This window comes from Pithys albifrons, chromosome Z (assembly GCF_047495875.1).
Source record: "Pithys albifrons albifrons isolate INPA30051 chromosome Z, PitAlb_v1, whole genome shotgun sequence".
Lineage (NCBI taxonomy): Eukaryota > Metazoa > Chordata > Aves > Passeriformes > Thamnophilidae > Pithys > Pithys albifrons.
The window spans coordinates 17,920,877-17,943,507 of NC_092497.1; the positions used below are offsets into that span (position 1 = coordinate 17,920,877).

The 22,631-nt window shown below is 38.2% G+C and overlaps 1 protein-coding gene across 2 annotated transcripts in view; it reads left to right on the forward strand.

Annotated features, from left to right (window-relative positions):
• ITGA2 (integrin subunit alpha 2) overlaps window positions 1–22,631 on the forward strand; it is a 66,398-nt gene that overhangs the window by 32,276 nt on the left and 11,491 nt on the right. For both annotated transcript variants that reach the window (XM_071580759.1, XM_071580758.1), the window contains 18 exons: window positions 118–245; window positions 1,378–1,526; window positions 1,972–2,122; window positions 2,531–2,696; window positions 3,790–3,863; window positions 5,245–5,383; window positions 7,979–8,124; window positions 8,834–8,977; window positions 10,433–10,636; window positions 11,421–11,557; window positions 13,010–13,149; window positions 14,101–14,252; window positions 15,174–15,284; window positions 15,863–15,945; window positions 16,697–16,838; window positions 18,471–18,563; window positions 19,594–19,670; window positions 19,760–19,843. In XM_071580759.1, coding sequence (XP_071436860.1) covers window positions 118–245; window positions 1,378–1,526; window positions 1,972–2,122; window positions 2,531–2,696; window positions 3,790–3,863; window positions 5,245–5,383; window positions 7,979–8,124; window positions 8,834–8,977; window positions 10,433–10,636; window positions 11,421–11,557; window positions 13,010–13,149; window positions 14,101–14,252; window positions 15,174–15,284; window positions 15,863–15,945; window positions 16,697–16,838; window positions 18,471–18,563; window positions 19,594–19,670; window positions 19,760–19,843 — 2,320 coding nt within the window. The remainder of the gene's footprint in view (window positions 1–117; window positions 246–1,377; window positions 1,527–1,971; window positions 2,123–2,530; window positions 2,697–3,789; window positions 3,864–5,244; window positions 5,384–7,978; window positions 8,125–8,833; window positions 8,978–10,432; window positions 10,637–11,420; window positions 11,558–13,009; window positions 13,150–14,100; window positions 14,253–15,173; window positions 15,285–15,862; window positions 15,946–16,696; window positions 16,839–18,470; window positions 18,564–19,593; window positions 19,671–19,759; window positions 19,844–22,631) is intronic.

Sequence of the window (22,631 nt, forward strand, 5' to 3'; positions counted from 1 at the left end):
TGCCTTCTGATCCAAAGTGTTGCCTGTGCGAGATGTAAATGCATATGACTGGATTTAACTGAAGAGTGTATTAAGACCACAAGTGCATTTAATGTCAACTTTTTATTTTTGTTTCAGAATGTTCCTCTGTTATAGATGTTGTAGTGGTTTGTGACGAGTCAAACAGCATTTATCCCTGGGATGCAGTGCGGGCGTTTTTGAAAAAATTTGTACAAGGCTTAGACATAGGCCTTAACAAAACCCAGGTAAGTAAAAAAGGCATATTTGAGAACGACAAAACAAACAAACAAACAAACAAGCCCCCACTCAACCCATTTTAAAGGAAACCAAATGTGATCTAGGTTAAGTACAGTACCTCCTCCAAAGCCACAGATTATGCAGTTATCCTATTCAGCATTGGGGATTTTATCTCACAGCTAACATATTTCAAAAGAGATCAGTAATTTCATTCAAAATATAAACGAACTGAAATACAAGTCTAGGTTATATTTAGGGGAGTCAGATCTTTTTCATGCATTAGGTGTAAAAGTAGTTAAAATTTAGTTTGTGGGGATGTGGTAAAAGTAGAACAGATTTTTAATGGGCTTTTCATACAGCTCTTACTTTCCAACTGCTGCATCTTTAAAATAGGAGTTTTTCCTTCTGGGTTACTAACTGATCTTCAAGTTCTTTTTTCCTTTTCATTTGATGATGGTAAGGAAAATTTTATTGCCTTTTTTTTTTTGACACATCTTCTGTCTTTACAGTTGTCCATTTTCCATAAACAGTTCTGGGAACAAAGACTGGGCACTGGAAATCTCTCCCAAAGGCTGCCTTCTTCCTTGGGCTACTTTGGAAGTGCTTAAAAGCCAGGCTTCCCTGCACCATTTTACCTTGCCTTTAGCACCTTCTCTTTTTTATTTTCACGTTAAATATACACGTTTTCATATGACTTTAGCTTCACCTATATGAAAAGTAAATAGGGTTTGCAGTGTTGTGAAGTAAGTAACCTTTAGACCTTCCTTAGAAGAGACCAGTGAGGTGCTGTCAGCTTGGAGAGTGTTTGCTATTTTTTCATTTTCTCCAGAGCTGCTTGTATTATTGCTATCCATCAGCTCTTTCAGAAGTAACCAAGGAAACATTTAATGCCTACTAGTTCAGATTTTTTGCATTAACATATTGTAGTCCATCGTAAGTGATACAGGGTGCAAGAGCATTTTACATTTCTTTGCTTTCCACATGTGTTAATATTCATTGGTTTTATATGTGTTGAAAGAAAATTAAAATCCTGTGTGCATCTGCAGGGCTGTACTCCAACCTGATAAATAAGTACGCATCACAATTCTATGTAACTAATTGTAATGCATGATAATCTAACATTTTTTTTCTATTGCATAGGTGGGTTTAATTCAGTATGCTAATGATCCCCGTGTTGTCTTCAACTTGACTACATATCAAACAAAGGATGAGGTTGTTAAAGCAATGGAGAATACGTTTCAGAAGGGAGGAGATCTCACTAATACTTTCAAAGCCATTGACAATGCAAGGTGAGACACACTGATGATTACTGTGCAACTGTTGTAATGTACTTTAAACCACAATGAGAACATGCTGAATTTCATTCCCACTAAGACACCAGGTGCTCAGGGCTTCCAAGTAGGTTGCCAGCACTAGGTAGAATCCTTCAGGAACATTTACAGTGTCCCATGAAGGAATATGTGAACTAGACTTGCTGAAAAGCATGTTGTTAACCACTGGGTTAAACTCCACTCTAAAGTAATTCTGGTACCCAAGACAATTGCTTGTTCTGTCACATATATCTAAATGTGGCAGTGCATCAAACACGGTGGACAAGGTTTTGTAGTTCTTATTGCGGACTGCACTACAGAAGCACCTTGTTCTAAGTCAGTGATGGATGTATTTATTGCACTGTATGTACTGAATTCTATTCCCTGTAGACTGAGATGTGATAAACACAGTGTTTTATAACAGGCAATATGCTTTCTCACCTGAATCGGGAGGACGTCCGACAGCCACAAAGGTAATGGTGGTTGTGACAGACGGCGAATCACATGATGGCTCCAACTTGAAAACAGTGATAGGTAAATGCAATGAAGACAATATAACCAGATTTGGCATTGCTGTAAGTAATACTAAAATGTTATATTATTGCAATTTTGAAAGATTATTTTGTGTATGTGTGGAAGTGCATATTCTATACATAAGCAGTATATAATGTATGCATTGTTGCACTGGTGAGACTGAAATGAAATCAAATTAAACCTTATAAACTAGTGTAATATTGTTGTTCTTCACTGGCTGAAAAAGCAAGACCAGTATTGCCTGAGAAATTTAAGTGCTTTTCTCTTTTTAAGTATTTTATTTATTTTTCCTGTCTGAATGGTCCCTTGCATAGGAATATAATCTGATAAGCAATTCAGTAATATGAATGAAGATAATTCTTTTTTTTAAGAGGTAGAATGTTTGCTCAAATAATACAGAAGGAGATAATTTCTTTCACTCTTCTTATTTTGCTGTTTTTCTATCCAAGGTTTTGGGATACTTAATCAGGCATGAACTTGATACTAAAAACTTAATTAAAGAAATCAAGGGAATTGCTAGTCATCCAACAGACAAGTATTTCTTCAATGTGTCATCTGAGGCTGCACTTCTGGAAGAAGCAGGAACACTTGGAGAGCGTATTTTTAGTATAGAAGGTAAAATACTCAGTCATTGAAAAATTAGATCAGATTCTCCCACCTGACAAGGATTTTGTTTAACTTCAGCTGAGAGTAGTATTGTGAAAATGAGGGGCAACTGGAGATGCAGGCTGCTCTCTGCCCACCAGGAAGGCTCTGGTTTGCACAGGTGTTCTCCAGCTACTTCACCCCTCATAAGCCTGAGATTCAAGTTAGTTTCTGCAGTTTGCGGAAAACATTCTTCAGTTGATTAAAATTTCTGTCAGGTCATGGGCTTTGCACATGGGGGCCTGTCCTGTCCGCGTCCATCCAAATGTATTTGGAACTGTTAACACCAGAAGAATAAAGCTTCACCTGAGTGAATGCTAAGCAATTGTAAATTTAAAAAACAAACCAGAAGACTTTGTTACTGATTTCAGAACTGAGAAGCTACGTTAAAGCAATTTAAATTCAGGCTTTGCTTTCAGAGTTGTGTAACCTGCCCTCAGCCCTCCCTAAGGAGCTGCAGCCTTTCTGTGCTCAGGATGAACCTTCCTTTCCCTGTCACCCCATCTATTCTTTACTGGTTCCATGCTGCTAGTCAAAGCAAAGGGCTAGGCTGAGCTCCCTGCCTTGAGTTTTCCTGAGTACTCCCACTGTATTCACATCCATCTAGCTGAGGAAATATTCCTGGATCACAGTATTTCTCAACACAATTACAACCACTTTTGTAAGTCCTATGTGACAATAAACACCCATATTCTATTTGAAACGTATGAATATACAGTTATTAAAGCTGCTAATTTCAGTGTATTATTAATGCTTCCTAGGAAACACAAAAAGAGATTAGCCACAGTGACAAGAAAGTGCAAGTTGATTCAAACCATCTTTATCATCATCTTCTGCCTTTTTTTGGATGAGATTTGTAGCATCATGGCTCCATCTTATCAATTTGCTGTTAAATCCTCAGAATTTTCTATAGTTTATCAGCTCTGATTTCCATTGTTTATAAACACTTTATAGCAGAATTGATGGATATATACAGTCCCTATATAGCTAAGACTTAGAGGCAGCAAGATTGGATCTTGTGTGGCTCTATAGGGTTGCTGTATGTGGATATCTGTTTTACCAGGTACAGATCAAGGTGATACTTTCCAAATGGAAATGTCACAGGTGGGCTTCAGTGCATATTACTCACAAAAAAAGGTATGTGAATTTAATTATTTGACGATACGAATAGATGTAATTGTGTAGAAATGAGTGCACCAAAATAAAGAGTAATAGAACACAATATCTGATTTTTAAGAAGCAAGCAGGAGAATTTCAAATTATCCTGTTCTATTTTTTTTTTGTACTTGAACAGTACTAACAGATGGTGTATATCTCTAAAATGAAAAATATATATTCATTTGTGAAGGGGAATAACAGTTTCTTTCAAATAATGATTTCGAGATGTATTAATACAATGATTTCAGTGAATTCTGAGTTTATGTAGCAGGAAAAAAATCAATTGTTCCATGTTTGTATCTTGGAATTGATTAACTCAGAAGAATTGAAACTATATTGTAAGACTGGTATATTTCTAGGCAGTCACCAAAATATAAATACATCAAGTCCGAAAATAATTTCTCTATTAATTATAAAATTAATAATATTTCTTTGAATCATATTTCACTTAGAAATTAGAAAAAGCAAAAATCACATATACTCTAATGCTAATCAATTTTAAGATTATCTTGACCAAATAGGTCCTTTTTGTAAAATTCAAGTCTGGTTCAATAAGCTTTCAACTGAAAATACAAACAGTTGTTTCTTTTTCATAGTCCTTAAATATGAATGAAATAATGTTTGAAAAGTCACCAGTATTTGCAGAAATTAAAGCTTTCAATTACAAAGCACTTAATGCTAGGAAATAAGAAACATTTGGGTGTTCCTTCAGGAAAATTACACATCCAGTTTTGTTGTAGTTTTTTATAACAGTATCTCACTTCAGTGAAGAATTTCAATAATTTGAATAAATTAAACTATGTTTGTTTTCTCCATACAAGTCTCAGACTAACTATTTCTGCATGAAGTATTCTGTATCATAAGCCAGGTTAATTTGGATTTTAGATTTAACTGTTCTCTCAAGAACATCTCCTTACATAAAGAATGAAATTCTGTGTCTATTTCCATCAGCTTTTGTGTCCTGTCATTGCTACTTCCATTGTTAAAAAGGGGACTTTAACTGTTTCTTACAGCTTTTTGTTTGCATGATCCAAACCTAACAAGTCCTACCCCGCAGTAGACAGACTTAGGAAATTAACATGGTGTAAAAAATAAACCCATTTTATCTTGAGTTGCTGTGCCATGGGAACTAAAGCAGTCACTTATCACCCTGCAGTAGAGTGGTGATAATCCCTCTTAATAGGACAGTAAAGTCCTGCATGTAAGTGGTAACTATAAGCAGCTCCAGTCAACTGCAGTCTTTAGACTGCACATCACTACTCTAAACACAGTGATACAGGAAATTACTTATGGTAACTTTAGCTTTGGTCATATTTTTTCTAAATCATGTAGTTCTAAAAGACTGACTTATTTTTTAAAGGATGTTCTGCTGCTGGGTGCTGTTGGGGCCTATGACTGGAGTGGAACAGTAGTACAGGAGTCTTCAGAGAGAGTCACCACCTTTCCAAGCCAAGTGTTTGAGAAGATTCTACAGGACAGAAATCATAGCTCATATCTAGGTAAGGGGCTGAAATACAAATCTGGAAACTTATCAAAGCTTAATTAAATTATTAAAGAACTTGACAAATTCTCCTCTAGTCAGATTCCTGTTAAGAACAGATTTGAGAATATGAGCAGAATTTTCAGTTGAAAAAGATGTTATTTACTGGTCAACAGTTCATTGAATGAAAACTTTATTGTGTTTTTAAATTCTACTCATATCAATACGGTAAGTTAAAAAAAAAATCAGACTGTGTCACTGCTGTGATTTTACCCCAGTCAGCAGCTAAGCAACACACAGCCACTCCCTCTCCCCTCAGTGGGATCAGGGGGAGAGTGGAGATAGTAAAAGTGAGTGAACTCATGGGTTGAGATAAAGATAGTTTAATAGGGAAAGCCAAAGTCACACATGCAAGCAAAGCAAAACAAGGGATTAATTCACCACTTCCCAAAAGCAGGTGTTCAGCCATCCCCAGGAGAGCAGGGCTCATGAAACAGTGACTTGGGAAGATAGATGCCATTGCTCTGAACATACCCCACTTTCTCACCCTTCCCCCAGCTTTCTATTCTGAGAGTGTCACCATATGGGATGGGATATCCCTGTGGTCAGCTGGGGTCAAGTGTCCTGGTGCTGTCCCTTCCCAATTCCTTGTGCTCTTCAGCCTCCCCACTGGTGGTGTGAGGCAAAGAGCAGAAAAGGCCCCGACCCAGTGTGAGCACTGTTCAGTGATAACTAAAACATCCCTGTGTTATCAATGCTGTTTCCAACAGATCCAAAACATAGCCCCATACCAACTGCTGTGAAGAGAATTAACTATATCCCAGCCAAAACCAGTACAGTCACAGGGACATAATAAATTATGGGATTTGAAAAGGCTGCTTAGTGAATCAAACTTATCCTTATGGATCCCTTCTGTTACAGTGTTTATGTAACAGTGTAATATGTTCTTCCCCAGTTCCATGTGGATGAGAAGCTGATTGACTTGCTATTGTTTCACATGTGCCTGCTACTTTCTTGGCCTTTTCCAGTTCAGTTTATAGTTTTAGAAATATCACTACCATTTAATAGAGGTCTTATTTATAATTCCTATATGTATTTTTTGACATATTTCTGTGGCCCAGTAAAGCCAGTCAGTTCATATTCTCAGTTCATTGAAATGTTTTCTGCAAACCTTCAGCATGCCAGCTGTGGTGATTCATCTCTAAATATGCTACTACATTAAACACCTATGAGTTTCTTACTCTTAAAGTTATTAAATAAGTTACTATTTTTGCAACTAACATGCTCTTTTCTTCCCCATGGCTCAACATTACTTGCATCCAACACAATGAATAAATCTAAAACCAAATATTGAACTCTTTAGCATGTGTGACCTCTTCAAACTTTCTCTTACTTCCTTTGTATAATAATTTTTAAAAGGTCAGGGAATTTCCTTTCTCTATATGGCAGTTTTAGAGTATTTAATCTTATTTGGAGCAAAAAATTTTGCCTCTTCTGTCCCTTCATTTCTCTTCCACCTTCTGTTTTCCACTAGTAGCTCTCCATACCAGCTCTCTCTCACCAGTTTAGGGGAGCACAAGTTAAAAAGGTGCTATCACATGACAGCTTGCTAGATTGGCCCCTGTTCTGCACTGCACCTTCTCACTTCAAATGGTTGCAGGCTGAATTAGTTAGGAATGTGTGTCCTTAATTACCAGAATAAAATCCTGTTTTGTTGTTGCTCATTGAACCTCTAGGCACAAAGGACATTCTTACCCTAGAAATACAGTGTCTGAACAAAAATCTGAAGCAGACTGGTATATGTAAAGATGAAGGTATAATACTTTTAGATTATGCTCCTCATATTGTCCTGCAGCTTGCCAAAGACCTGCATATTCTGTCCAATCACTTGCATTTTGTTACTTGATGTGACTATGAACTTTATACAGAATGATTTTGTTTTGTATTGTTAAAAAAACCTTGCTGTCATTAAACCACAGAAATGTGAAGTATGTACTAATGCTAGATTTATAGTGCCAATACATGTTTAAAATATTTTCAGGTATTAAATGATGTTTCCTGAAAGAAAATAATGTTAGAATACTGGTAATGAGGATTAAAATGTTCAAAGAAGTTTAATCAACCCTTCAGCTGACAAGCTATTAATATAGCCTGTTCTATCCAGCCAAAGCACTGAGCTGTGGCTTAGTGAACTGTGGGAAAATGTACTGCAAGCTTTGCAGAAACTAGGTGTTCCTCCCTAGTTTGAAGGCTGGGCCAAATTTTCATCTCATGTTTCTCTTTATTTCTACTTTCCAAGGCTACTCTTTGCACTTTTTTTTCCTATTTCTTTTGTATGCATGACATTTTTGTGGTTTCATTTTACTGAATAGGCTAAACTATTGACCATGCTATTCTGCAAACCTGCTTCAACTTGATCTGTGTGGCATTGTTCTCTCCAGAAGTATAAGGCAAATTTTACGCATATGTCACAGCATAACTCCCCATCTTGGAAGCACCATAGTCTGTGGTTAACATACTAGGTTGACTCATCCTCTGCATCTTTATGGATAACGAACTGATGACTTGTAATTAATGGTCTTTCACACATGTTAAATGTTGGCTTCCACCACAGGTTATTCTGTTGCTGTTCTCTCAACTACAAGTTCTGTCTATTTTGTTGCTGGTGCACCAAGATCCAACTACACTGGGAGAGTGGTGGTTTATGATGTTGACAGTGATGGTAACATTGCAATTGTGCAGTCACAGAGAGGCGAGCAGGCAAGTATATTTTGGTCATGAATGCAGACTTTTTAGCATCCTTTTTTATTGACCCAGCAGTAAACTGTAATTTGTTTTGAAAGTTTCACTTTCTTTGAAAGCATTTAGAATCGCTTGAATTTTTCTCTGCTACTAGACTATTTCAGCAAGGTTAACTGTAACTCTTAATCACTATTTTAGGAAGTCAACCAATTAGTGGTAAAAGGTAATACAGAAATCTAAATAATGTATCATTCTGTCAACAATTCTATTTGGGATCTTGATACTCAGTGAATTCCACTCTGCCTGAGAAGTTGTGAAGTAGATAACATCAAAAAAAGAGATCTGGAAGCTCAATCTCTTTTTGTCTATTTGGAAAAGAGCAGTGAGTTTGGTTTAATCTGTAAGACAAATGTGAGAGTAGATCAGATGGTGTGGAGGCTCGTGTGCATATTTATGAAAAATATACCTCCCATAGCTTACTCTCTATTGTCATTTGTACTGCTGAATGGTAAAGCCATAGCAGCAGCTACTGGACAGAAGTGGAGGACACATGGTAAGGATAAGATTCTTCAAACACTGGAGTATGTCGTACTGTAATTTCATTCATCAACAGGCAGTTTTATTCAGTAGTATTGGAATATTACTGGGTATACATTTTCTAAGTCAGATGCTACAACCTGTTTACAAAATCCACATACAATCATGGCCCATTTACTTCTGATTTCAGATTGGTTCCTACTTTGGCAGCGTGGTTTGTTCAGTGGATGTCAACAGGGATTCTGTGACAGATGTGCTGCTTGTGGGAGCACCAATGTTTATGAATGACCTGAAGAAAGAAGAAGGGAGAGTGTACATGTTTTCTGTCACAAAGGTAAGAATGGCTCAAGCCATGGCTCAAACCAGACTGGTCACAGGCATGTGAAAATGCCTTTGCCCTCTTCAGAAGCTCTAAGTCACTATTTAATCAATCTTTTCAAAGTGTTAGAAATATTCGCCATTTGATTTCAGCAAATGTGTTCAACACCTGTCAGTATTCCCAAAGCAGTTCTAAGAAATGCTCTTCTACCAGTTTTCTTCATTGTTTCATAGACTGTGATGCTGGATGGTTATTATTACTCCTGTTGTCTCTGCTGTTCAGTGAAGTGTTATTTGTAAGATATCTGACAGTGCTTTTTATTCAGACATGTAGTAGGTTTTTTCAGAATACCAGTATTAACCATCCTGAGCCCTCTGCCACTTTTGAACAGTCCTTCTATCACTGGATGTCTGGATATGCAAAGTAGATCAATATTTGCCACCCATCAGAGAAAACAGACCCATGGCCTCTTTACTAGATCAATTGCAACCAAATAAATAGAGAGGAAGGGCCATCCTCTTCAGCAGCATCTCAAAGTCAGACCATCCTGATGCAACAGTAAACTACCCTAAATCAATTTCAAGGTAGATGCAGGAGCTGAAAGTGGTACTGCTGGCATGGTCTCTGTGACTGTGGTATCAGAAACAAAATATGGAAGAAAAAGAAAAATTGAAAGGATTTTTTTCTTTTGAAAGCCAAATAAATTGGAAGAGTATCTTACAACTTCTTGTTGTTGTCAAATGTTAGGTTACAATTATTTGAAAGCTAAGAATAATGAAAGATTTTTGTTTAAATGTGGTTTTGTGCAAGTTGTCTATGTTGCGCAAGAAATTCCTAGTCATTTTTAATAAATAACTTGGCTGATATTTCTAAAATTTTAAGCACAGTGAGATAACTGAGTTTAAAGGTGAGAATGCTATTTGCCAGAGTTGCATTTAATCTAGTGTAAATGGGATTATTTAACTATAAAGATCTCCAGTCTTTCTTTCTCCATTGGCATTGGAGAGGTCAGAAGTTTACCATTTGGACACATGTTTTTTGCATTAGTTTAGTAGGGAAATTCCATTTCTGTTTCAAAGAATTATGTCCAGTTACATAATTTCCATTCCCTCTGCATATAAACTGGTAATCCAAAACTGGAAACTGTATTTTTCAATGTATTGTGAAACTTTCAGAACAGTCAGATGAGGACAGTGAGAGCATTTAAGCTTCATGCATATGGTTATATTTGCTGTTAGTACTTTGCATAGCATGCTTTGATTTTGCTATGTAATTCTTGCCAAGACTTTGAGACATAATGCAAACTGAATGGGCAATACAATGGGGAAGGAATTCAGTGTTGAGCTATCCAAGGGGAATGTACTGGAAAACAGAAACCAAAAAACAATGCACATAGATACTTGCTCCTATGTCTAATCTGGTGCAATGATAGCTCTTTTTTTGCTTTTATTTCGTTTTCAATTTTTAAAGAGAATTTTGGATCAACAAGAACTCTTGGAAGGTCCACAGGGGTCAGAAAATGCACGCTTTGGATCAGCGATCGCAGCGCTTGCAGACATTGATTTGGATGGCTTTAATGATGTTGTAATAGGTGCTCCACTGGAAAACCAAAACTCTGGAGCAATTTACATTTACAATGGATTTCAAAAGACTATACGTACCAAATATTCTCAGGTAAATAATTTTGTTCATAATACTCAGTGCCTTTAGATCTGCTAGAGGAAAAAAGGAAGGGGTTTTTGTGTTTTAATTAGCTGCTGTTTCATCCTATTAAAGGTGTACTGTTATTCTTGTGGCTTATTTCAAGCTTTGTGCCTCTCCTTCCTTCAGCTGTCAGCATACCCAGGTTGATGTTGTAGTGCTTACAACTAAATCATGTAGAGAAAAAGGATTTGCAAGATGCTCTGTCTGAGCCTCTTACTATTTTTGATGTCTGAATGTGAAGTCAGCTAATTTCCTATAGGTTTTTGACACCCGTTATTTAAGTTTTTAAGGTTGATATATAGCAATGAAGATTAGGTAGATTCCATCTCCGTAAATTACAAATACATAGTATTAAAAGGAAAGTCCTTCAATGGTCTTCATGTATACTATAATGGTAATCATACTACCACTTTCTATGCAGACTTACTGGTTGCAGAGAGTATTTGTGGGAAGTCCTGGTAAGCTTCATGTTCTTTGAGTTGCACAATGTGAGATGCAAAAAGTTTCCAGTAAGTACTATCTGGCATACAGCAGTCAGTTGATCTACTCCCACGACAGAAAAATCTAGTCCATTGTCTGCTCCAACAGGGGAGCAAGAAGTGCTAAAATGCATCTGAGAAAACATCCACAATGCATTTTGTTTAAACAATACATTGTATATACAGGGAGCATCAGTGAAAATCTATTGCTTAGGCTGCTATCAATGGACTTAAGCATGCTTTGGCAAACTCAGTAACCAAACTCTCTTTCCTAGAAAATTTTAGGGTCGGATTCTGCTTTTGGACAACAGCTCCAATTCTTTGGAAGATCAGTAGATGGCCATAGAGACTTAGATGACGACGACATAACTGATGTATCAGTTGGTGCTAATGGAAATGTGGTCTTGCTATGGTTGGTAAACTCCTTTCAGAAAGGAAGTGATTAATGATTCAGATGGAAGTTGAACATTTAGTTAATTAAACAGGCAAATAAGCAAATGCAAAAGCTCTTTCATTCCGTGTATTCAGAACTAACCCATTTGCTGCCTCATCTTTGCTATCACAACCAGCTGAAAAAAAATCATTAGGTTCAATCTCTTTTAAGCATTTATCACCAAAACATCAAAAGCAAAGGCAGCACAGAGGCAGAGACAGGGCATGTGGGAGGAATCCAAGTGGCAGAGCCTGCTGGGAGGGACCTGACTGGGAATGGGAGAGCCAGGACACATCCCTGCGTGCTTCTCCTGTGCAGACATGTAGTCCAGAGGGAAGGAGCAGCAATAGGGAATGAGGCTGGCTTACAAGTAATGGCAGCAGCAGGTTGTGTACTTCAGTAGTCATGGTGTAATTTTGGTAGCTGAGCTTGAGACAGGTGAAACCACCTCCCACACAACTTGCATGACTTTTACTGGCTGGTAGGCTGATATGGGAGAGTTGTCCTACAGGGTAGGGACAGAGAGCAGTAATAGAGAGTGGACCCTTATTTCTAGTGAGAAACCCATTTTTACTGGCACATGAGCTTTGCCACAGCAATCTGAGTACCTTCACAAAATAAAATAGAAAGGTTTCACAAAACCCAAACTGTCTGCCTCCCTAAGTACTGTGTGGCTTCCAATCCATGCTTGAGAAGCTAAATGGAAATGCAGTTCCCTTTCCTATCTGCTGGCTGTCCTTTCGCCTGAGGCTCCCCATTGTAAGAAAACCATAACTGAATTGCTACTTCTTTCATAATGAAACAAGATAATTAAAAATGAATGGTCAGTTTGGACCTTTGACTGCTGCTGCTGCTGGGAATTTCATTAAAGAAAATTATGGTCCTTGGAGTACCAGCATTTATTTAGATTTGATTAATGAGGATGCTCATTCTTCTTTCAGTCTGGCATTTGGGCTGATTAATGAGTTTCACTTTTGATTAAAGTGTTTGTTTTTACATGTAGGGTTTCTTTTGAACTGTTCTTCAAAATCTTGATTAAGTACATGAAAGTTGTTTTTCTAAAAAATAAGATTATTGATTAAAATCAAGAGTTACCCTTCCTCACTTTCCCAGAGGAACTCAGTAACTTCCCTAAAGGAGCAGAAGGTTACTTATTTAGAAAACAGGACAAGGGCTTCATTCTCTGATAGCTTAAAGGACTGAATAGAGCATTAAGATAAAGACATTAATTATTCATTAATTTGACATGATAAATGAGTTATTACTGAAAGTTACTTTATCAAAAAATCATGCATATGCAAAGAAAAATAATTTTACCAGTGACATTAAAAGAAGTTTACATTGGGAACCAAAAAATCAAAACTAACATTTACAGATAGTCATAGACAGTCCTCTTGAAAACCCCATGTAACCCTTAAAAATATTTTTCAGGTCAAGAAGCATTGCAAATGTGTCCTTAATTGCGTCATTTAAACCTGACAAAATCAGTCTGCTGAACAAGAATATAGAAGTAACTGTCAAAATATGTTTTCAGGCTACGTTTAGACCTGCTAAGAGAAATAATCAAGTGGGTAAGGGTATTTCAATGACTTGTCTTATATTAATTTCCTCAGAAATCCATTATTCAAATTAATAGTGGAAAGTCTAAATATATATTAAATTGAATGTCAAGAATGGCAGAATTAGTGTAAAATTTAAGTGCCTGAGAAAGTGTTGTGAAGACCTACTTTCATCGCTGGCTTTGTAATCTTTGAAGAGTGGGGAACTAAGAGTATAAAGGAGACCTGTATCCATACTCTTCAGCAATCCCCACAAAATGTCATTAGTGAGAAGCTGGGTTTTTTCAACCTGCTCGTTTCAACAGCAGACTGCAGACTTTTCTATCATCTTCAGAAAAAAAATATTTCCCATGGGCTCAATGCAGTTGTCAGTGGGGGGAAGCTCTTCTTTACAGAGAACAGGGAATATTTCTGAGACCAGCAGTGACCTCTCATGAAGATACTAAGTTAAACCTTACAGATAACACCAGTTGGACAGCTTCAGTGTTACATGTAGTGCCTTTAGGAACTCATGATTACAAGCTGTAAAATAACAAAGAACTTCCAATATGAAGAGAAGATGGCAAAAATTATTTTGTGATTGAAGAGATGATATAGATTCCTAATAGTCTCTCCCTCAGAGTTCAGTGATATTGTTGAAAGGCTGCTTTATCTAGAGTAATCCTGGCCCTGCTGACTGGCCTCTTGCCTCAGCTGCAGGCTCAGACATCTGCAGTGGAGCCTGGATTGCTTGCCATTTAATGTACTCTCTTTGGATCAAAACTTATATCAGGATCTAAACCTCTTTGACTGCTTTGGAAAACACAAGAGAAAATGTTTTTGTTTTGAGACTGCTTTATGTTTAGCAAGCTATAAAAAAGGTGAAATATTTAGTGTGGTATGGCCTGGTCACCATAATATTGAACATAGTAATGAGATCACGGGCAATCATACTCAGTAAAAACTGTACTGTTATTCTTGTAGATATAAAGTACAATGCAACATTGGATGCAGATCTCCAATCCTCCAGAGTGACTTCTAGAGGATTTTTCAAAGAAAATAATGAAAGGTACATGCAGAGGGATCTTGTGGTACGTCATGAAGAGAATTGTGTTCATGATGTATTTAGTGTACAGGTAAGTGCAACTGCAAGCTGTCTTGCATAACAAAAATGATGAGAGGAAGACACTGAATAATTTTTGGTCTGTAAGGTGAATTTCTTGCATGGTGTACTGAATTATTTAGGTTTCCCAAATACCCCCAACTGAAAAATACTTAGTTAGATTATGATTTCTTAAAATCAATAACTGACAAATTCAGTACAGATATTTAGGATAGAAAATTCTTAATCTATTGTTCAACTCTGGCCTAACACAGAGCCCATAGTCCATAATTTCAATATTTCAGGAAGACTTATGGTGCATTCTAGCCCGAGGCATACACCAGGAATAAAATAAAAATAAGCAGGTATCCATCCTTGTCTACAACCAAAGACCAAACACAACCTCTAGAGCTGCCTTAGCCCCACTGCATGATACTAGGTCAGGTAGAGGACTTCAGTTTCTGCTTTGCTTTGCAATGTAAATACCTTTGACTTGCTTATCACATTTAGTGCCATGTGGAGCCATGAGCCACAGGACTATAAGTTTATTCATCCAGTAGTGAGAAAAAGAGGAAACATGGCATATATTGTGTTTTGGTGTCGCTGAGGTTCAGCTGCTCCCTGGAATGGTAAGGCAGAAGGGAATAAGAATCTGAGTTCTGCAGCCAGATGGAAGTTGCCGGGTGCTAGCTTTTGAGGACCAGCTCCTACAGCTGCAGATAATCTGTTCCTTAGCTACAGAACTGATTGTGATGTATAGTGTCATGGAAATGGCACTGAAAACTGTTGAGCTAGAGGAGTCTACACTAGGCAGTCTCACAAAATTGTTTTCATCAAGCTGGTTCTTGTTTAGAGCAAGTATGATTTTACTGTACGTTCTCAATTTATGATAGAATTGCCAATTTTACCCTGTTTTCTGTACTGACAGCTATCATCTGAACTATGTGTTTTCCAGGAACCTTCGGATGCAGTGAATTCACTTAGTTTGCGCATTGACATTGGCCTTGCAAATCCTGCCTCAAGCCCTGTCCTTGATATATCTTCTCCTGCATCTGTGGCCTATAGTGTAAGTGTGCAGACTTATTGAGAAATGCTTGGCTATACACATCCATAATGTGTGGCCCTCACAAACACCAAAGAGGTATATGCAAGTGAAAACTTGTGTTCTAGTTAAATCACACAGTGGGGTGTGCCCTGTTTCCTTTTATACCTTTGCCTGTACTGCATGAGCTTGGTCACACACACATCATCCACTGTGGCATAGCAAGCATGTTGGTTCAGCCATGTGACTGTTGATGTGAACTTTTAGTTGATCGCAAAGATGAATTCTGTTAGGTCAGTTTATCCTGCATATCCTGCAATAAAACTACATGAAAGAGAGATGGAACTAATTTGACTACATCACCCTTGTTGTGGGTTAACAGTAACCTGTATGTACCATTCTTCTGGATCACTTGACATGTAGCATGACGTTACTCAGTGTTACTTTGTTCATGTGTCAAGAATTTTTAATGTCCTTCAGAGGCAGTTTCTTATTTGCCAACCCAGAATGTGCTTCACCTCAAAGGTGTTTGCCCTCTAGTGTCTGCAGATAATGTTAAAAGTTAAGCCCTGTCATTCAGGAAATGCTTTTGTTTTTCCTAGATTCCTTTTGTTAAAGACTGTGGTGAAGATGAACTTTGTATTTGTGATCTTGTTCTGAATGTTCAGTGGAAGGCAGCAGAGGGGTAAGAGCTGAATTACTGGAATTTTTGGGGTCCAGTATTAGGTTTTCACCAGTCAGTTGGTCACCTGGGGTCAATTTCTAGATGAGAATGCCTTTCTAGTTCAACATCTACTTAGAAATGGCAGAGATCACAACAGCATTCCTGTCTAAACCTAAACAAGGAAAAAGAGGACATAAAAAAAAGCCCATAGGAACACAAATATGGAATCAGGACTTTTGTCAGCTTAGACCAGCCCAAGTCTTGGTACCCTAGAAATGAGGACACAGTGAGTATTTGGAAGAATTGTGTCTGATTGGCTGCTGTTGGGGAAGGGAGCAAATGGGAGAACAACATCAGCTGCAACAGCTGTCTTGGTCCCTCCTTCAGGGAGCAGCAAAGATCCTGGAGTAGACTGTGCCAATAGGGTGCTGTGGTCAGCCATTCAGGCAGCACACATTCCAAGTCCATATCAGATACATGCATAGAGCTGCTGTCCATGTCTGCTGCCCACCTTCCAACCAAGGCAGAGTCCTTGAAAATTCAGCAAAGGGACTTTGACCATAGAAAATCAAGGTCCTGCACTTTGAGAAGACACTAATTCCACAAAATGTCTTATACCCACAGGTTTAGAAAGCAGAGCATTTAACTGAGTAGAATGTAGGAAATGTCTTGCTGTGCTTGTTATTTGTTATTGCCTATAGGCAACATATTTTCCTGATCAACAGCTGTTCTAGTACCTCTGTTTACAACAATGGACTTTATTTTCCAACAGGAAACAACAGTTTATTGTCAGCAGCAAAAACAGAAGACTAACATTCAACGTGAAATTGAGAAATAAAAAGGAAAATGCATATAACACCAGAATCCAGGCTACATTTTCAGACAACTTGTTTTTTGCTTCGTCGTCTTTACCAGTGCGTGATACCCAACCTCAGTAACTGTTTCTATTATTGCCCCAGATTTTTGAGGTTCTCAGAGAATTTTTTTTTACTTTTTTCCTAGTAGTGTCTCTTCCAGGAAAGAATGTGTGTGCAAACCTCTCTCCCAATTTATTTTCTCGGATACCAGAATTATTCCCTCAGCATATCAGTTTATCTAGGTCAAGGAGAAATACTGCCAATTCAGCATAGAAGTTGGCAACTTGTTAAGTTTGACCTCACCTCAGTATTTCAGTCATCTTTTCCTCACTTTAGGCTTTGGCACCCACATCTTCTGCTTGACTCTTAGCACCATGCCTGATGCAGTTGCTGTACCACAGGGAATTTGTATTTGATCAATCAGTCATGCAGCATCAATGATGCTTCCTTAAAAGCACAGACTTTGGATCTAGAACTAGTGTTACTGCCAACGCCATGTGTTCCATCTAGACAGTTAATCAGACTGACATGATTGCTATACCAGAAGCTCTTCTAAAAAATTTTGTATTAGAAAAGGGGAAAGAGAGGAATTATACATACTATTTCGGGGAATGCAGTATATCTATAATCTCAATTGTTGCTCCCAAACAATTCATGAAGGATGAAATGCAGACTTCAGTGTTTGGCTTATGTGGTCAGGCTGCTACTGGAGAGGTGCGTGATAATGCTAGGGGTGAAATCCAGAGCAATCCCTATACTGATGGGAGAGGAGGGATAGCATTCATCACTGCCCAAGAGCAGCATTATTTTGAACAATGAACTGGCAGAAATACTACACACAGCGCTGGGGGTGCCCCTCTACCTCCCCATCCTGTTGTGCAGCAAAATTACTCATTCCACTCTTGCCAAAAGACCACACTGGAGCTAGGATTTTCTTTTGCTTTAAAAGCCCCCATTTGCTTAGAAGTACTTCAGTATACAAGTGAAGCTTTGACCAAAAGTGTGTCCTCTTCAAAGCAGGAAGAAAAGCATAAGCTGAATATTGAAGGGGTTTTTGTGGCACAATTCATGAATGCTAAATTTCTGCTAGGAATGCTTTTTACAAAAGACCATACATTTTAATGAATTCTTTTTAAAGGGTTGATAACTGGCTATGGTCTATGAGTTTGTCTTTGATGACAAGATGATGTAAGGATGATGACATGCCAAATATTCTGCAAAGTAGTAAATAAACTCTTATGTATTGTAGATTTTCCTGCAGAAAGCATGATAGAATTCCCTTTTGCACACTATCTATTACATTTAAGGTACTTAACTAGTTCTTAGAATGTGTAAATATGTCTTCAAAAGTTCTGTAAAACATCTGTAAAAAGGTGCTGTACAAGTTAGTGCTGGAAGTGACCTGTACTCTCTAGCCAGTACTCTTTTTTCCAAACCCAGCACAAAGTTCTAACAAGATTATTACAGCTCACAAAAAAATGCATGGGACAGGTCCTTGTTCCATCTTTCTCCTGCTTTTCTCCTGGCCTTGCCTATGTCCCACCCACCTGCATCTCAGGGCAGTAATGCCTAAACACCTCTTTTCACTACTCCTTAGCATGTGCTGTTGAACATATAGACCAGGAATGGCCTCTATCCTTTAATCAAAACCTGGTATTAAGATCATATTTCTGCCTGTTTTCTTTGCAGAGTGATGGGACTGAAGTCTCGTGTCAAACAGGAACAGCACAAAGTACACTCATTTGCCAAATAAGTTACCCTGTTTTCAGAACAGGACAACAGGTACAGATAGCATGTGTACATAACCTTGAATGATATCCGAAACCTCTTTTGCTGTTGTTTTCCCCTAAATCTGCATTTATTGGTGATGAAGATTTCTTAGATTTGACAACAGAGGCATTAAAAGAAGAAAACTAAGGGTTAAACTTTTGTGACTCTTGCCAGATTAAAGCCAAAGGCTCTCAAAGCACATTTGTCACAAGCCACAGCTTTCAAATGCTTCTGCAGCTATGTAACCTGTGGAGAGTGAAGGCTGGAGGCAGAGGAGCATAAATCATCACACGCAGGCTAATGAGAAATGAGCACAATTCCTGTCAAATCCCTCCTGCTGCATGAACCTGGGGTAACACCCTCACCTGCTCTGTGAATCTCATCTCTCCAAAAAGCAGTATTGCTTTGAGAGATGGGTGGCCCACACAGCCCTGGGATGGTTTGTGTATCTTTTTTTTCACATATGTACTATAAACCTCAGGATATCCATGGTTTTATGAAACTTATGGTTTTATGGAATCTCTTATTCCTCAAGGACAGAATAAGGTTCTAGCCTCTAACACAATCAATTGCAGCAGTAAGAAACTTGTTAGAAAGAACAGAAACATGATAATCTGTGGAAGGGAATATGGAATTATTTAAAAAAAGCATATAAAAAGTAAAGTTTGTTCTGAGTTTTTAATTGAGTTGGTCAAAGTGGACCTGCTGAAACAAATGGAAAAGTGAACACAAAGCTTGTGTCAGTGCTAGTTTAAAAGCATGTAATTGAAAGAATCCTGAGCACTTTTTGTTGCAGCTTGTAGCTAGTTGTACACATTTTTAAAGTGCAAATAGCTCATGTTTATGTAAGAATGACAACTTGGGGAACAAATCAACTCTGGAATAGAAAGAAATTACTGAAATATTACAGAGAAATATGTGGAGAATCCAGATACAGGGGGCAGTTCTAGTTTGTTGCATGTATGAATAATTACATCGCTGTTGGGAAGTCCTTTGGGTGTTGTATCATCAACTCAGTATGTGTTCCATGTCTCTTCCATAGGTATCCTTTGATATTAGCTTTGATTTCAACCTTAAAAATCTTCAGAATGTGGCAGATCTAAGTTTTCTTGCTTTGAGGTAAAGTATATAATCATATGAAAGCAAGTTAGGCATTAATACTTCATTTGTATAAATATTATAATCCTTATATGTGTTTTGATGAACAGTGAAAGTAAGGAACAGCAAGAATTGGACAACAAGGTCATCTTAGCAATTCCTTTGCGATACGATGCAGAAATTCACCTCACAAGGTATGCTGAATAATGTAAGGAGTAACTGTCATTTTGTCATGGTACTTCAAGAGAGTAACAGTCTTGAAAAGCCGCTGAAAATACAGTGAAAATTTTGATTTTTGTTTTGTAAGTTGTAAGAAATTTCCACTTCATTAGTAGTAGCAGATTTATGTGTCCTTCCAACAACCTTGCATGTGAAAAATTATGGAAGTTGTGGATCTATGTTTACCTCTGCACAACTGTTACAGATGCTTATGTGAATGGAATTGGTATAAAAGCCAAACAGTGCTTCGGGTTTTGATAATATAAGTAGTATATACTGTATAATAAGCTTGGGCCTTTGGGCTCAAATGTAATGACATTGGATCAAATCTGGAGTAAAAGTGATCAGAATTCAACAAAAGAACTAGAGCAAAAATAAAAATATGCCCCAGCCCCCAGCAAAGGAGGGGAAGAAAAAGATTATAGACAACTCTTCTGAACCTGAGCCAAAAATAGGAACTTCTCAGCAGTTTGACATAATGATTTGAACTAAAACCTGAGATGCACATGGCAGATTTCTCCTTGATGCTGCTCCACTGGCACTGGGAGCAGCACACCTTGCTTTCTCATGCACCCTACCAGATTCCGGCTCACACATACCTCTTCCCTGTCTGGTGCCAGCCCTTTCCCCTCCCTGGAGAAGGCAAGGTGGGGCTCTTGCAAGAGGAATTCTTTACCCTGGTAAGGGTGATTTGTAAGGAGAGGCAGGTGAGCAGGCAGGGGGGAGAGACCAACAAAAATCCCTTAAGACTAATCTTCCTATTTTGCCCCTGAAACCTCTTCTCTTGGGCCCTGGAAACCCCTGGTGATTTGGGATGCACTCAAGCAATAATTAGGCTGTTACTGTTCCAAACAAGAATTATTTCAGTTAGAGTTTAACTTACATTAGAAATGAAACAAAAATACACTGGTTTGACTCTCAGAACAAAGTAGGATATTTTACTTTTCCTCAAAGAAAAGATTTATTTATCTTTCACAAGTACTGAATTTTCAGGATAAACTACATGTAGTTACATTTGATGCACTTGGTCACCAATTCTTTGTGAAAAAATGCTTTTGCATCCCAAACCATTCAAAAATTAGTAAATATAAACTGAGAAAATAAAGAACGACCAAAATTTGAAAAAGAGGAAGCTGCTTTAAAATGCACAGCAACAATGGATTCAGGAAATTAATATTCAAAGATCACCATGGCTACAAGAACTGTTGGCTGCTCATAGGATGACCTGAGCTGGAATAAGGACCACAGTATAGAAGATTAGTGTCAGGACCTGCTTTGCAGAAGCAATTTCAGAATATCTGGAGGCCCTGCATTGTGACTGGGTGCACCAGTTCTGGAGTCACACAGAACTTTTGAGTTTTAATTGCAAAGAAGCATTTGAGTCAGCAGTGCAAGTTCTTTCAAATCCCTGAGAAAGTTGCATGAGACCTCATCAGAAGCAGAGTGTTTATCAACAAAGGTAGCATTGGCACAGGGACTTGCAGGATCATCTGTACAGGGGACTAGGATAGCAACTTAAGTAGCTTCTTAGGAAATTCAGATGGTGCAAACTTGAATCAGCAGATTTAATTAGCTGAGAGATATGAACTGAAATGCAATGCTTCAGAAGAGGCGAGGTATGAATTCTATAAAAACAGGGGTTTGAATTCAGGTGCATTTCCTGAGCATGCGAAAATGCAATTTCATATGCAAGTCAAGGCATGAGGGAATCCCTGCAGCCAGAAAGGATTAATTATTTTGGAGATAATCAATTTAAAAGAATGAAATGCAATGCATATTAAGCCTTGGTACAATTTAGACTCTTTGACTTAGGAAGTATTTACCTGGAACTAATTAAAGGCAGACAGTATAGCTGAGGAGCAATACCTTAAAATACAAAGGTCAAGAAGAAAGTGCTGTTTTGCTGAAGTGAAGCCTTTTGCGGATAATCTCCAGAGTTTCCAGAAGATACAGGACATCAATCTTACCACTGACTCCTGCAAGGACAAGGAAGCTGACACTGTGCATCTTGGAAGGACTGAAGTCTTCAGCAGTAAGGAAGCAGAAAATGTATCATGTGTCTTTTCCTGGGAGTCCTTGTGAGAAGGCCCTTCAAGGAAGGGGACATAGGGAGAAGGTATGGAGGATCAAAAAGGATCCACAGTGTGGTATGGAGGAACATAACTGATGAACCACCTGTGTGAGACTGTATACATGTTAACTTGGGACTGTACGCACAGATATTACCCAGATTAAACAAGGAGAGAGTAAAGAGGATGGATTTGCAGCTTCTGTTACAGGAAGAGTTGATGTAAGAGTTGTGATAGCCCCTAATTCCTGTTAACTCACTTGCCAGCTTACTTTTTGACTGCTCAAATTTGACTGCCTCCTAAAGAAAGCTAATAATGAAGAAGCAGACACAGTTCTGAGGTAATTCAGCAGAGGAGCTGCTAACAGGTAGCAGGCATGTGGATGCGATGCACTCTACAGGGATGCTTTCATAGTCTTTGAGCATGGTTCTAACTGGCTGAGCTCCTTGAGCACCCATAGACCCTCACAGCATGTTCTTCCATGACACACCTGTCATTCTGTGCTGTGGTGGGCTGAAACCACCCTCATGTTAGTTTGGAAATTTTTGATTTTAAACCCCATAATTACTAAAGAAAGTGACCCAGAGAGGACTGAGAGCTATATGATATGTACCATGTACACAAGCAAGGTGGTATGTGTTTACACATGCAGGCAGTGTGAAACAAGCCTGCCTGTGGTCTGTGATGTTAGGGC